The sequence below is a fragment of the Mesocricetus auratus genome, unplaced genomic scaffold (assembly GCF_017639785.1).
Source record: "Mesocricetus auratus isolate SY011 unplaced genomic scaffold, BCM_Maur_2.0 Super-Scaffold_100010, whole genome shotgun sequence".
NCBI classification, from domain to species: Eukaryota; Metazoa; Chordata; class Mammalia; order Rodentia; family Cricetidae; genus Mesocricetus; species Mesocricetus auratus.
Genome location: NW_024429194.1, coordinates 8,076,134 through 8,090,722, shown reverse-complemented (window position 1 = coordinate 8,090,722; position 14,589 = coordinate 8,076,134). Strand labels below are relative to the sequence as shown.

Below are 14,589 nucleotides of genomic sequence, written 5' to 3'. Positions count from 1 at the left end.
CCAGCCATACTTGATGGGGTGGTGTACATCAACAGAGCTGTGTTAATGTACCATGTGAGCATACATGCAACCTTTTGGGTGCCGAGTAGATCCTCTCTTCAAAGATTATCTCAGAATGCTAAGTATGAGAATATAAATATATCAAGGCCCTGTCAGTGGGTAAAGATGCTGGCTCCCAAGCCTGAAAAGCTGAGGTTGATCCTTGAGTCCTGCTTTACAGAACCCGAGAACCAACTCTTGAGAACCATAGGCTGTCCTATGACTTTTACACTTGCGCTGTGTGGCACGTGAGTGTCCTCCCAGTAAATAACTTACAATAAAAAATTTAAAAAGAATGTAAGTATATTAAAAGTAAGTCTTGAGAGAAACACTAATAACATAGTTTGTTCACTTTTTGGGGGGCAGAGAAAGAGGGGGAAGACATATCTGTAGGACAGATTTGAAAATGCTGAAGTAGAGAATTCTGTTAGGCAATAGTTAATTTTCACAGTGTCACTTAATTGTAGTTATTTAGTGGGCTCATAAGTAGTAAAACTGCATTTATTAAAATATTTTATAATCCAGGTGTTTGTCGTACTTTCTCCAGTCATCTTTTAAAAAGATGATGATGCTTTCTTTATATGATAACTGGGGCCCTGGAGTGCTGCCTCGGCGAGGAGCAGGTGGTTTCATGCCTTTCTGGGCATGTGCAGGTAAGGCCAAGTGGCTGGCATCTGCACGCCCATCTGGTGACTGACAGGTGCGGGGGGGAAGCAGTGCTCTGGAGTTACCAGCAGCTGGAGGCGCAGCCTGTGTTTTAGAGTGTTGATGAGGTAACACGCTGTCATTACCGGTCAGGTTCAGATCATGCCTCGGGACTAGCGGCTGCCAAGTGGTGTTCAGATACAGTCACAAGGCCCCTGAGTACCCAGCCCGGACATGCCAGCAACCGCGGTCCTCCCCTGCAGTCATTTGGCATTCTTGTCTTCTAATCTGTGTCTGAATGGCTTCTGTTACAGCCTTATCTAGGCAACTGGGGGATCTTTGCATAGTGACTGAATTTGGGGGGGACACTATATAGCTGAGTATTCTTTATGGTCACATGGTGATGTCACTTCTCTGAATGAATACTTGGCTTCGTAAAGACAGTCCCCTGGAAGAAATTGAGGAAAAAAAAATACCTTCAGGTACCCCTTTGGCAGTGGTCTGTGACTTGTTGACTGTGACCACAGACCATGCCAGTCTCTCTCTCTTTGGCCTCAACACTGCGTGTTTTCAAGGGTCAAGTGGGCATTTGAAGGGTTACTTGTCATGTTTACAACCCTGTGAAGTGCCTGGGATCCTATCGGCTTGCAGTGTTTTTGGGATAGGTGAAATAGTGTTGACTACTGGCTAGATACTGCTCAGTAACCATGACACCACTCGTGCTGGGAAGACAGCCCCTCCTGGACCAAGGTGCAGTTCCTATATTTAGCTCAAATGCAGTGTTCGTAATTGAGGATATGCGAGAACTGTCCAGTAAGACATTTCCCGTTATAAAAAGTGGGTCTGTGCGTGCTTTCCAGGCAATCTCACTTGTTCTCTGTGCTTGAAATCCCTGTTTCTGCCGGCTGCTTACGTAGTCATCCTTGACTTCTCAGCTCCAGACCCGCATACCCACCATCACCATCTTACGGACACCCGCTGCCTTCAGGATGCATCCCCCCCCCCGTCTTCTCCTCCGACAGTGTCCCGGTTTCTTCAGTGACACTGCTATATGCCAGCTGCCCCAGTAAGACACGGAGACCAGTTTTCTTCCCTTACCATTCCCATTGTTTGAGCTCCTCCCGGCTACCTTCTGTCCTATTCCCCCACTTGTCATGTTCTCAGGTGAGCTGCGGTCCCCTCTGAACTGTACTCGCCCCTTCAGAGATTCAGAGTAGCTTGCATACGTTTCAGATTCCTCAGCTTCAAAATGCTGTACAAGGTGACTGCATTGTTGTTTCTTTTTCTGGAAGTTAATGAAATCATTTATTATTTTTATGTGTACGTGTGTGTGCCTGTGTGAGTTTATGTGCATCGCGTGTGTGCAGGAGCCTGTAGAGGCCAGAAGAGGGCTACAGATCCCTTGGAACCCGAGTTATAGGCCATTCTGCCAGACCGTGTGGGTACTGGGAGCTGGGTGCTGGATCCAGATCCTCTGTGCCAGCCATAAGCACTCTTTCTTAACTGCTGATCTGTCCATCTCTCCAGTCCCCGGGAGATTGTTTTCACTAAGAAAGCCTGACTCAGTGTTTTATTTCTTCATCTCCTGGAGCAGAGGCCCATGTGGACTGTGTGACAGAGCTGGGCCCTACTCAATCTCTAGTCCTGCTGGGAATGTGGCGGACTGGCGCCAGACCACAGGTGTAGAATGCCTTCTCAGCCTGACTCTCCAGGGCCCATCTTTTCTCCTGGTGCAGTAGTGTGCTGCTGTAGCTCTAAGCAAACAGACATGGAATTTGTATCCGATTGTTTCGGAGGTCGGAAGTGTGGAACAGGCGGGGCTGAGTGGAAGCTCAGAGGGTGCGGAGCTGCATTGCATTCTGGGACTGGGGGAAGACCCTCCTTGTGTTCTTCAGCGTCTGGAGACTGAACTATAGCTCCAGGCTGGAATCTTGCAGCAGCAACATTCCACCCTCTTCTGTTTCCTCCTTGGGTCTTGCTGTTTTTGCCTTTAAGGATCCTGGGCTTTTATCTCTGGATTTTCTAGGATGATCTCACCATCTTAAATTTTATCAACAAAGCTCTTTTTACCACATACATCCCATATTCTAGCTTCTGGACTTGGAACATGGACATCTTCCAAAAAGCATTTTTCTATTTGCCTTTAGCAAGCACTGTTTAAATGTATTTGCATGTATTAACTAATCTTCAACAAGTCAGTGCCCCTATTTTATAGGTGGGGAAAGTGAGGCACAGGGAAGTTATATAACTTGTTCAGGGGTTCATTGCCACTAGGTAGTGACGCTGGAGTTCACAGGTCACTTTACCTCTCTATAAACAGGGTGCATACTATTTTTGCAGGTGTCCAATGTATCCTTCAGAGTGATGTTTTGAAACCATACAGGCGTGGTTATCATCATGCCTTCTGGAGTGCTTGGTGACTCCTCCTGTTTGAAGTCTTGACATAATCATTGAAAGCAATGGGAATTAGCATCTGTGCGTTCACCATGTTCCCGCCTCAAGGTCACACAGATAGCAAATGCTAAGATTGGAATGCGTGATCTGACCTGTGGCTGGCTGGCTCCACTGTTTCTACTTTACCCGATGAGGACATGTTTAGAAAAAGATTAATCATTATTTGGTGTTACATTTTGGGCACATTTAATGACAGACTCATGGAGGCTAGAATAGATCTCCTCGAGTTTCAGGACGTGGGTGCTGGGAATTGAACGCTGGTCCCCTGGCGCAACCATAGGCACTCTTTAGTGCTGAGCTGTCAGAAGGTCTTGATGCAGGGTTATAATACGCAGATTCCAGCATCACTAGAAAAGAAAGAGATAAAGACGAAGGACAGAATTGACCAGAAAGTTCAGATCATCATGTTAGGGTGAGGCATTGTTGCCTTTGGTGGCTATGTATAGCATGCAATCATTTCTTGTAAAATTGTCCTAATTAGAAACTTGACTTAAGAGCAAAATCTATCACCAAGATGGGACAAAGCCTTGCTTTTGAGTTTCCCCCTCTTTTACCTTCTCCACAGCGTGTGCAAACAGCTGCTAGAGCTGAAGTAAATGCGGAAGACTTGTGGTTGAACTGCACAGACCCCAAATCTTTGCCCTGCTCATGAGGTCACGACTGTCAACCCCGTGGCCAGTCCTTGGTCAGGGTCACTTCCAACTGGACCAAAGACCTTGCTATTAATGTCGACTTTTACATTTCTTTAAAAAGTGTTTTATTATTTTCAAGTGTGTGTATACGTGTGCATGTGTGTATGTGTACATCCGTATGAATGCAGATACCCACAGAGGCCGTAGATGTTGGATCCCCCTTGGAGCTGGAATTACAGACAGTTGTGAGCTGCCTCGTGTAGGTGTTGGGAACTGAACCCCAGGTGCTTTGGCAGGACAGTATGTATTCTTAATTGTTGGACCATCCTGATATCTCTCCATCCTGATACTTCTATTCTTTCTTTTAAATTTAGTTTTGATACAGTGAAGATTATTTTTTTTCATAAAAGATCACAAATGTTTTGTATGGGGGTGATTGCTGGATTATTTGCTAAACACTTTCTGGTCCTAGAGCATGACGGGCAGCCGCCTTTGGTGGTTTCCTTGGTTTTTCCCTTGTAATGCATAACTGAGATGCTTCTGTGGGTCAGGCGTGGTGCCAAGTATCAAGTATGGGGAGCAAAACAGCTGCCCACTTAGTGGGGAAAGACGGTGCCATGCGTGAGTGATCGTGGTAACGCTGCTGAGAAAATGAAAGCAAAGTTGAGAAAGAATTGTGTACAGAAGGCTGTTTCGGATAGAGTGACCGAGAAGACTCTGCAGAGGTGTGTTTTAGGGAGGGTAAGATATTTCTCAAGGTGCTGAGCGTCATGAGAAGGAGCTGGCTTGGAGCCTGGCTACGATTAGGGAAAAGCTTAGTTGGGAAAAAGTTCTCCTTGCATCCCGGTGTGTTTTGACTGTGATGAAGAATACAGGTATCTTAATTTTGTTCCAATGCAACAAGAAACTAGCAGTGGATATTACATCAGGCACAGTATCTGGGCAAGGCATGGATGAACAAACACGTACATAGGGGGACAGAGCTGATGGGGAAAATTATTGATACCTTGTGGCCCGAGTGCTGGGAGGCTAAAGGGAGAGAGGTGTATAGCTTCAGTAAGTACTTGGAGATAGGAAGGGAAAGCCCATAAAGGCAAGTTGGGTGTGGCAGCTCTGTGAGGACAGAGGAAGAATCGGAACACCAGCCTTTTAAAGGAGCTGACTGAGGAGACCAGAGCGGCTTCCTAGAGATGTGAGGTTGGCAGTGGCTTTGGGAGAAGGGCGTGTTCAACATGTGGGGCTGATGTCGGATAGAGCATTCAGTAGGCACTTGAATATCTGGACCTGGATTTCAGAAGTCTAGCAGACTGTAAGTTCTGGAGCCAGGAGTACAGCGTGGCATTTAAGTGAGGGAGCGCATGAGATCATACAGTGTGGAGGTAACAGGCTCAGGAGCTACCTGGAGGCTGACATTTGCAGGTCAGGGACAGGAGCCAGCAAAGGACACTGATTAGTAGGCCGCAGGAAGAAAGCCAAGGGCACACTGTACCACAAATCAAATTAGTGATGGCAGCTTCCGGGATGAAGGGTGGGTGGGTGTGTGCCCCTGGGGATGATGAGGTCCCAGAATGCTTTGCATCAGGCTGGACGTGTGTGCATATGGGGCATTTATTTATGTAGGCAGTACTGCGAGATGAACAGGAACTGAATGCAGTGGCCCAACATGAGCTGAGCTCCTAAGGCAAAAGGAGTGATGAGTACCGGCCTTGATAATCCCCAAGTGTCCTTGAAGCATGGGCTGTCTGCGGATGACAGAGCCACAGAAACTCCTTCTCTGGCTCTCCCAAGTCCCGCCCTGGCCTGGGGAAGCACTTGGTGTCTCATTCAGGCTGACAACTTGGGCCCTGTGGCAGAGAGTCTGGAGATACAAGGCTTGAAGTACCTGGAGTCGTCGAGCAAGCAGATCGAGAGTTTGCTCAGTCTGTATTTTTGCCCCAAACAAGCCCTTGGTGACAGATGTTGCTGGCCCACTTGAGAGAAGGTCTATCCCACTCACTCCACTGGCCCAAGGCTCTCTAGATAAGCCTTCTAGGCACACAGGGGCAGCCCTGTGATGCTATTCAGCGCTGTGTGGCCTGGATTTCCCCTTTCTAACAGAAGAAGCAGGGGGCCCAGCACTTTTTACTTTATACGCCTTTTCAAGACCCTGCAGTCCAGTTAGATGACAACCCTGTCAGCTGTCCTTGTAGTTAAGAAAAGCATAGGGTGAGGCTGACTTTAAAACACAGATAATGAGACTGGACAGATGGACGGCTCATCAGTTAAGGTTACTGGCTACTCTTGCAGAGGATCCAGGTTATTTTCCCTGAACCCACATGGTGACTAAGCTGTCTGTACCTCCAGTTCCTGGGGATCTGATAGCCTCTTCCGCCCTCCCTTGGCACTACACACATGTGGTTCAGAGACATATACTCAGTCAGAAGACCCATGCACTTAAAAACAAATTACTATTCAAAATTCAGAAATTAGACTGTGTTCTATTGCTGTAGACATGGGACTGGCTGCTTCCTGTGGTTCAGGGTAGGAGGTCAGCTGTACCCCTGCAAATGGCTTGCTTTGCAACGGGCGTTTGGTTCAGCAGCACCAAGAGGAGACCTCGGAGCAGCTGACAGAGATGGACTTGGATGTTAGAAGGACCGTGGCCTCTGAATACGAGGCCTTGAGAGTGGGAGGCAGAGGGAAAGACAGCTGTGTTTCCAGGTGTAGCCCAAGGGAGAAGGTGTTTGCAGTCAGCTGTGCCTGAGTGGCCACAGTAACTAGTCTCCAGCAGCTAGTGTCCTCCCTGGGGCAGATCATTACATAATATGTTCAGATTCAGCTGGGATGCAGTCATTGATTTTGTTCATAGATCGAGTGGGCACTGATATTGGTCTACTGCTCTACCTTGTTGTAGGCTCTAAGTCAGCTCTGCCCTATGTCTTTGCTCTGTGTGATTTTGTCCCCCCCCCCCCAGCTTTTCTCTCACACCACTAGCAGAGAAAATTAGACACGACCTTCTTCCCTGCTCCTGGGCAGCACAGCACTGGCGATGCCTCCCTATAGAACTGACTAGCAAATCGAAGGGTAATGCGCTCTTCTCACAAGTGATTTTCTTGCCCTACAGAAAACCACCATTTTCAATATTACTGTCAGTATCCGTTGACCTGTCCGCATAATTGAAGCATCATCTGTCATTTCTATTTCTTTAATGCACACTGTGAGTACATCCCTTTATGGCCACGCCACTCCCCTTGGCCATGCGTGTGGAATTTGCTCTTGAGGTATATGTGAAGGATTTTGGCTGTTTGGAGGGAGACTTGATTCCAGTGTGTAATGTACTTTAAAAATGGTTTTCATTAGACCATTAAACCTGATATAGCCCCAGGCCATGCTTTTCTATGTGCTTTTAATTTAATATTGAATCCTGGGCACTGGTCATTAATTGTGTCTTTAGAGTTACAATGAAAGTGAAAGTCCTCTTTAATGTCTGCTGGTTGCCTCTTCACGAAACGTCTCTGGTAATGTTTGTATTGGGTAATACACAGGTTTGGGAGCAAACCTTATAGCAAAAGCGTTCCCTAGACTGCTTCTTTTCTTTCTCACTGAGTGTGTTGAACTACAGGCAGCTTAACTGTGTACATGGGTCCAAAGCAAACCCACCTCCCAGCACAGATAGCTCCAGAAGGATGTATTAAATCTGACACCCACACATAGTATCTTTGAAAGCTCTGAGAGGACACTAAAGCTTCATTTTAGGGAGACATGCGAAGCAAATCTGAAGTTCCGATTGCGCATGCGTGGGATGGGAACTTGCTTGACTGTGGTCTCTGTGGTGAGAAGGCCAGGTTGGAGGGCAGTTTGTTTTCAATACTGGAGCTCCGCAGGATGAGTCACAGCGATTTCAGGAAGCTGCTCTAGTCTGTTGTGCTGTGAGAATTCATGAGGCAGTGTCTCCTTTTGCTCCACACGGTGTTTAGGAAGGTGTGGACAGAGATGTCACGCATTTGACTCTTGAACAGTTTTACTGTCTTGGGTTGGACTTGGGGCCACAACAGGACAGAGAGCTTTAGAGATCATCTTGTTTGAAATGTCAATTAGCTTTCCCACTTGTAGAATGAAAACCAGGCTGCACCTGATTTCTCGATCTCCCAGTGTTCAAAGTCACGGTCTCAGTAACTGTAATTCTGCACCCCCTCCCCCATTGCTGGAGCGGGAAGCTTGCCACACCACACCCAGGGCCACAGGTCTTCATCCTGCATGTGCTGCTACTGGGGAAAAGGCCACACCTCTGCAAGCCTCAGTTTCTTACAGTGTCTTCATTCCTTTTTTATTTAGACACAGTCCTCACTTTGTAGCTCTTGCTGGCCTAGAACTTGTGAGATAGATCAAACAGGCCCTAAAGGTGTGTGTGTGTGTGTATGTGTGTATATGTGTGTGTGTGTATGTGTGTGTATATGTGTATGTGTGAGTGTGTATGTGTGTGTGTATATGTGTATGTGTGAGTGTATATGTGTGTATATGTGTATGTGTGAGTGTGTGAGTGTGTGTGTGTGTGTGTGTGTGTGTGTGTGTGTGTAAGTCAGAGAACAAGTTCTGGGAGTTGAGATTTTTTCCTTCTGCCATTTGGGTCCCATGAATTGAGGTTGGTTCACCAAGCTTGGTGGCACATCTTGGTATAAGTGATTTTTATAACACTATTCTGATGTTTTCCAGGAAATAGACATCCTTATAAATCTGTTAGAATTTGTTTTTTGTTAGGGTGAAGAGATGACCCAGTGTTTGATAACATTGGTTGCTCTTCCAGAGGACTTGAGTTCAATTCCTAGCACACACATGGCAGGTTATAAGTGTCTGTAACTTCAGTTCTAGGGGATCTGATGTCGTCTTCTGGCCTCTCGGGGAGGGTGCTTGGCACACGTAGGCAAAACAATCAGGCACATAATAAAAATGAAAATGAAGAAGTGTTTTTTTTTTTTCCAGCTTTTAGTGGCTAAAGTCTGTCCTATGGTTGGATCTACCCTGGTGATCTGCCTTTGGACATTTATTTAGGTGCCTTTTTCTCCCTTCTTTCTTTCTTGCCTTCCTGATAATGGAAGTTAATTGTTCACCATGCAGATAATTCTTTTTTTAATCCTAAGGTGAGCTTTTTGGGACCTATTGTGCAGGCGTGTGCCGGTGTGCAAGTGTGTGAGCATTTATGTCAGTATGTGTGTGTTGCTTATAATGTCATCTTGTATATTCAAAGACATCAGTATACATCGTAGGTATTTTTGTCTTCCTGCCGTGTGGCATTATGGGCAACCCTGGACTTCCAGTTCAGAAGTATGACTTATCCATGCCTATCTTTCCTATACTTGGGACTGAGCACACAGGTCAGAGATCGTTCTTCCTGCCATTGGCTGCAGTATTCTATAAAACAAGGTTGTTAGGATTGCAAGTCTCCAGATGTGGGCTCAGTTAGCAGCAACACCCGCCCTAAGTGCCACACAGTGAAACAAACCTCCCAGTGACAATTTAGGGCATACTTGTGGCTGTGGCAGCTAAGAGTTGATGAATTGATTTTTCTTTGGATTGTCTAGTATTTGTTAACAGGCTGAGGTGGAATATTATTCTTGTTGAGTTTTTCTTTTTTTTTTTTTGGACCCGTCAAATTAACTCCAGTCTATTTTGCTTAAATGTAAAAATCTCACTCTTGAATATAACATGAGCTAGCATTAGTGATTCTGGAGGCTTAAAGATCACTTAGGCCTGGATTTGGGGAGAAGAGGGAACAATCCCCAAATAGCCTGGTCATTCTCTGTACTTCAGAGATAAAGATGGCAGCTACAGTGACATTTCAGTCCCAGCCGCCCCTCCGTTGTGCGCCTGTGCCCACAAGCGGGAAGGGTGGGTGGCTGCCCTCTGCGTGCCTTGGCAGAGCTCCAGGCCTGGTTCATATAGCTGCCTCTTCCTCTGTTTCAGGGCCAGCTTTCAATACTGCAAGAGAAGATAGACCATTTGGAGCGCCTGCTGGCTGAAAACAATGAGATCATCTCCAATATCAGAGACTCAGTCATCAACCTGAGCGAGACTGTGGAGGATGGCCCCAAAGGCTCACCAGGCAATGGCAGCCAGGGCTCGGCACACCTCCTTCCTCTACAGTCAGCCCTTCATGCTGACCCCAAAGACTGCTTGTTTGGCCCACAGAGCGGAAGTCAGCGCCCGGATGTGCAGGTAACGGAGAGTCGATGGTCATCAGCGGCTCAGTTGCTTCTTTTCAGATTTGACGTTGTCTGCTCTTACTCTGTAAGTTTTTAAGCTCCGGGCTCTCCTTTGCCACGGTTTGTTTGTTCTGGCCATCACTTTTCTTTGCTAGTGACATAGTTCACTACTCCCATGCTTCCCCCTGCTGTCTTCTGATCACTACCGTTTTGCTTGCTTTACTGTCTGTATCTTCTGTAGTGGTGGAAAATCTTCAGAGCTTTAATGTTGCCTAGGTGATATTTTTATCTTCTTTTGGAGAAAACAAGAATGTTCCAGTGTCACTGTGCACCTTCTCTATACAGCATGAGGGTAGCTCCTTGGAGGCAAGGCCCTTTGGTAAGGCAGGGAATATTCTAGAACTGTGCTGTCCACGGGAGAGCGTCCTCCACACATAGCTGCAAGCACTCACAGTGCTGTCTGTTGACTTGAGATGTACTCTGAAAGCTTGTAATAGAATCACAGCATGTTTTGGCCTTAGCGTATAAAGTATCTTTATTGTATATTAATTATGTGTTGGTTTGATAATAATGTTGGATAACTTAGATCAAATCTATAATTAACTTTTTATTGGTTTCATTTTACTAGACTATGCAATATTACATGTTGGACTTGTACCTTTTCACTTGGACAACCATGTTCTAGGGGGTCATGGAACTGAAAACCGGGATCAGAAGGACTCTTAAACTTGGGGTGTGTCCCTCATGTTTGTCTTGCTTTGCAAGTTAGCAGAGGCCATTTTAAACCTTGGCCTTGGACCAGGAGGGTGAACTCCATGGAGGACCCCAAAGGGTGAATGTTTTAAAAGTTGTGTGAAATTAGTTGGCTTTAAGCCTGACTTTAGAGGAGGATTTCTTCACCTTTATTTATTCATTTATTTAATTATTTACTTTGGACGGGGTTGCATAGCGCATGATTTGACTTTGAGGCCGTGGCTCATAGGCCAAGCTGCAAGCTGGAGACAGTGTGGCTGGCCGGGCGCTGTGCCTGTGACTTTATTAGACGGAGCATGGGCAGATGCAGATGGGATCAGAGTCCTGTGCTTCCCAGGGCATCTGCTCCTCGGGGCTTGGCTTCATTTCCTTGCTACCCAGTACTTCCTGGTGCCACCTTTGCCCACTGGGTAGGGAAACGGCAAGATGGCAAGCTCCATTTCTGCTGTTGTCATTGTCGTTTGTTTGCGGGCCGTTCACACTGGCTTGCAGAGCATCTCGGCCTGTGGTGGAGTGAGGCGGGAGGACATGCACTGGAGGCCTGGAGGAGGGATTGGCAGTCCCTGCCATGCTTCCCTCTGCCCAGCTGTGCTCCACAGGCCTCCTGGCTTAGTCTTGGAGTCTTAGTTTTTATTCATTCAAGCCATGAGACCTATAGCAAGAGATAGTTATTGTCTTAAAACACTTCATAATCTTTGTTTCTTAATTTTCTGATATTTTATTGTTTTGTAATATTTTATATTATTAAAATAATTTTTATAACCTGTTCAATTTTAACAATTTAAATTTTCTTGGTTGTGTGGTCACATTTAGTATTACAGAGTATATGAGGCATAAAAGTAAAGTCTAATGTTTTGGATGTTTTTCCTTTATGTCCAAAATGGATATGCAATTATGCATTGAGGGACTGTAAGACATTTACTTGGCTTTTGAGATGAGGTCCCACCATGTGGTGCCCTTCCTGCCTCAGCCTTACGCTGGGACTGTAGGCATTTACCACTGTACCTGAGTGTAGGAACACATTTGGCTACTTAGAAGTTAAATCTCAGTTCAAAAATATTTATTCCACGCTTCTGTTTTCCTATGAAGTCACACTGGCAGTAAAAGCAAGAGAAGGAGGAATTCTAATAAATGAATGTAATCATATTTATCCAAAGCAGATGGGGAGGGCTCATTTACCAGGGTAGTTCTGTAGCACAATTAGCCTTTCAAGCCTGTAAATGATGAGCAGATGTTTTTGGCCTTGAAAGGTTCAATTGATTTTTACATAAATAGTTTTGTTTGATTATGTATTGAAAAAGAAAAAAAAACCAGCAAAGAATGTCTTTGAGCAACTATTGACCAGCCTTAAGTACAGATTAACAGTGGTTAAAGTTTAGCTTTTCTTCTTTCATGTTTTTAGATGTTGGATGTTTATGATCTGATTCCTTTTGATAACCCGGATGGCGGAGTCTGGAAGCAAGGATTTGACATTAAGTATGAAGCTGACGAGTGGGACAGTGAGCCCCTCCAAGTTTTTGTGGTGCCACATTCCCACAATGACCCAGGTAAACCCGCACTGCCCAAGAGCTGCAGCTAGGTGGTCCAGTAATGAGGGCCCCATGGAGCTCACGTCTCTCTGACTTCACAGATGAGCTCATCTGACCGACTCATGTGCCGTTACTGGGTAGTACTTGTAGAGCAGGAAACAATGGGAAACCCGAGAAGGATTTTGGGGACATACATTCAGGGTACTGTAGTTTATTTTATTTGCTTCTGGTGAAATATTGCATGGGAGGGCTGGAGGGCTAGTGATAAGTTAAGGGCACTTACCATTCTTGCCCAGGACCCAAGTTCAATTCCAGAGCCCACGGGGTGCTTCACAGCCATCATGCTCCCTCTTGTGACATCAGCCAGTGTGAGGTCTACACGTGAAACAAACCTAAAACACTAAAAAAACTTTGAGAGAATCACTTGATGCTCCGCCTCGGAAAGGCAGAGTGTTCGCTGCAAGATTTGAGCCTTTAACACAGAGGTGTGGGAGCTCTGGTGAATGGGTCTAAGTCCTAGCCTAGACCAGCAGAGTGGGGTGACTTTAGGAAAGTCATTTACTTCCTCAGTGGAGGAAGGTTTTATCTGGCAGAATTAGGATGAGAGTATCTTCCCAGGATGAAATGTAAAGGAATCCTGCCCGACACAAAATAGCTGCTGTTACTGTAATTACTGTTATTTCACACGAAGGCTTTTGTTTGTTGAGGCCAGTGACCCCCACCCCCAAGGTAAGGGGAAATTGCTATAATTTCAGGGGAGCACGTGATTTGATGTGCATGCATAGGGGTGTGAATATATAGCACAGAGTGAACGCCCAGTGAATTTAGTACAGTGCTTCTTGAGGTTGCATTTCTAAACACTGCTTTTGGAAGGACTTCACTAATTTGTGTTCCTTACCTTTCTCAAGAACCGGGTTCTTTCTAGTTTACCTGTTACTTTCTAGATTTTTCTCCTTCCTTCCTTCCTTCCTTCCTTCCTTCCTTCCTTCCTTCCTTCCTTCCTTCCTTCCTTCCTCCCTCCCTCCCTCCCTCCCTCCCTCCCTCCCTCCCTCCGTCCCTGTCTTTCTGTCTGTCTGTCTTTCCTTCTTTCTCTTTCTCACACCTGCAAGCATGACTACCTGCTTCCATTCTTTCCTGGATGTTCTCTCTCCTATGACAACTTTATGTGATGTAAGTGCATCTTACAACTTGGGATCTCAACATAATTCCTCACCTTTCTCTCTCGGTTTCTCCCAAGTCTTTTTCATCCATCTCTCTTTCCCTCTGCGCTCCATTCCCCCAGCTCCATTTCCTTGTTGCTCTATGACCTGAGCACTCAACTGTAATATTAAAAGACATGGTTTACTAGGCAGGGTGCTGAATGTTTTGCAAATTGCTAATGCTTAGGAGAGGTTGGTGGTACCGTTCACTGCAAAGGTGTTATCATCTTGTCAAGGTGACACAAGCAGTGAGCGTATTGGAATCCTTCCTGTCATGTTCACCTGGATTTCTCTCTTGAGTAAGCCTGAGTACAAAGAACACGAGTCTCCTCTTGAATGCTGCTTATCATTAGCCTGATACTTGGCCTGCAGTAACTTTGTAAACACGTGAGCACTTCTCTGAGCTGTCTCCACAGTCCTTCACCGCAGGCCCACACCACGCTCCTCCCCACGCTTGCACGTGCGTATGGGTATGGAAAGATACAGTGTGTTGAGCCTGCTCATGGAGTTTAAGCTCACCAAGGGTCAGGGCTTTGTCTTACAGACTGCCCTTTGTGGAACGGCTGGACCAGCAACTGACTCCTAGTACCCATCATTTCAGTTCTGCTCATGGGTGATTGCAATAATAACTGACCCTCTAGGCTAGGGGTCAGACACGTGGCCTGTTGCTTGTCTCATGTTCTGCATTAGCTCCTGTCTTCTCTGGCGTCTCTATTTCTACTCCTTTGAGACACATTTATTGAAAAGGCCCTTTGCACTTTTTAGAGTAGCAACAGTGCTAAGCTCTTTGAGGGCAGGGATTTCTTAGATCCCTGTTTGTTGGCGTTATGCTTCTTGCTGCAGTATGCTGTTTTGTGTGAGGACATCCGTGGTAACTGTTTCTGACTGCAATAGATGAATCTGTCTGTTGGTATCCTAGCAACCATAGTGAAATCTTTTGTCTTAGTAGAAGATGTTAATGACCCTTACCCTTAGGCCCTTCTCCACTTGATTTAAAAATAGTGGTCAGAAAAAGACCCTTTAAACCTAAAGTAAGTTTTTGCCATGAAGCAAAATGGTATAGAAAAGAACCCACAGACTTTTTGAATTATTTTCACTATTACCTAACAAAACATAGAATTATTGATAACCTAAATTATCCTGTGAAAATGCAAACATT

At 45.7% G+C, this 14,589-nt stretch overlaps 1 protein-coding gene across 1 annotated transcript in view; it reads left to right on the top strand.

Annotated features, from left to right (window-relative positions):
* Man2a1 (mannosidase alpha class 2A member 1) overlaps window positions 1–14,589 on the top strand; it is a 156,337-nt gene that overhangs the window by 13,455 nt on the left and 128,293 nt on the right. Inside the window, exons 2-3 of the mRNA XM_005077169.4 lie at window positions 9,711–9,962; window positions 12,105–12,249. Of these exons, the coding sequence (XP_005077226.1) occupies window positions 9,711–9,962; window positions 12,105–12,249 (397 nt within the window). The remainder of the gene's footprint in view (window positions 1–9,710; window positions 9,963–12,104; window positions 12,250–14,589) is intronic.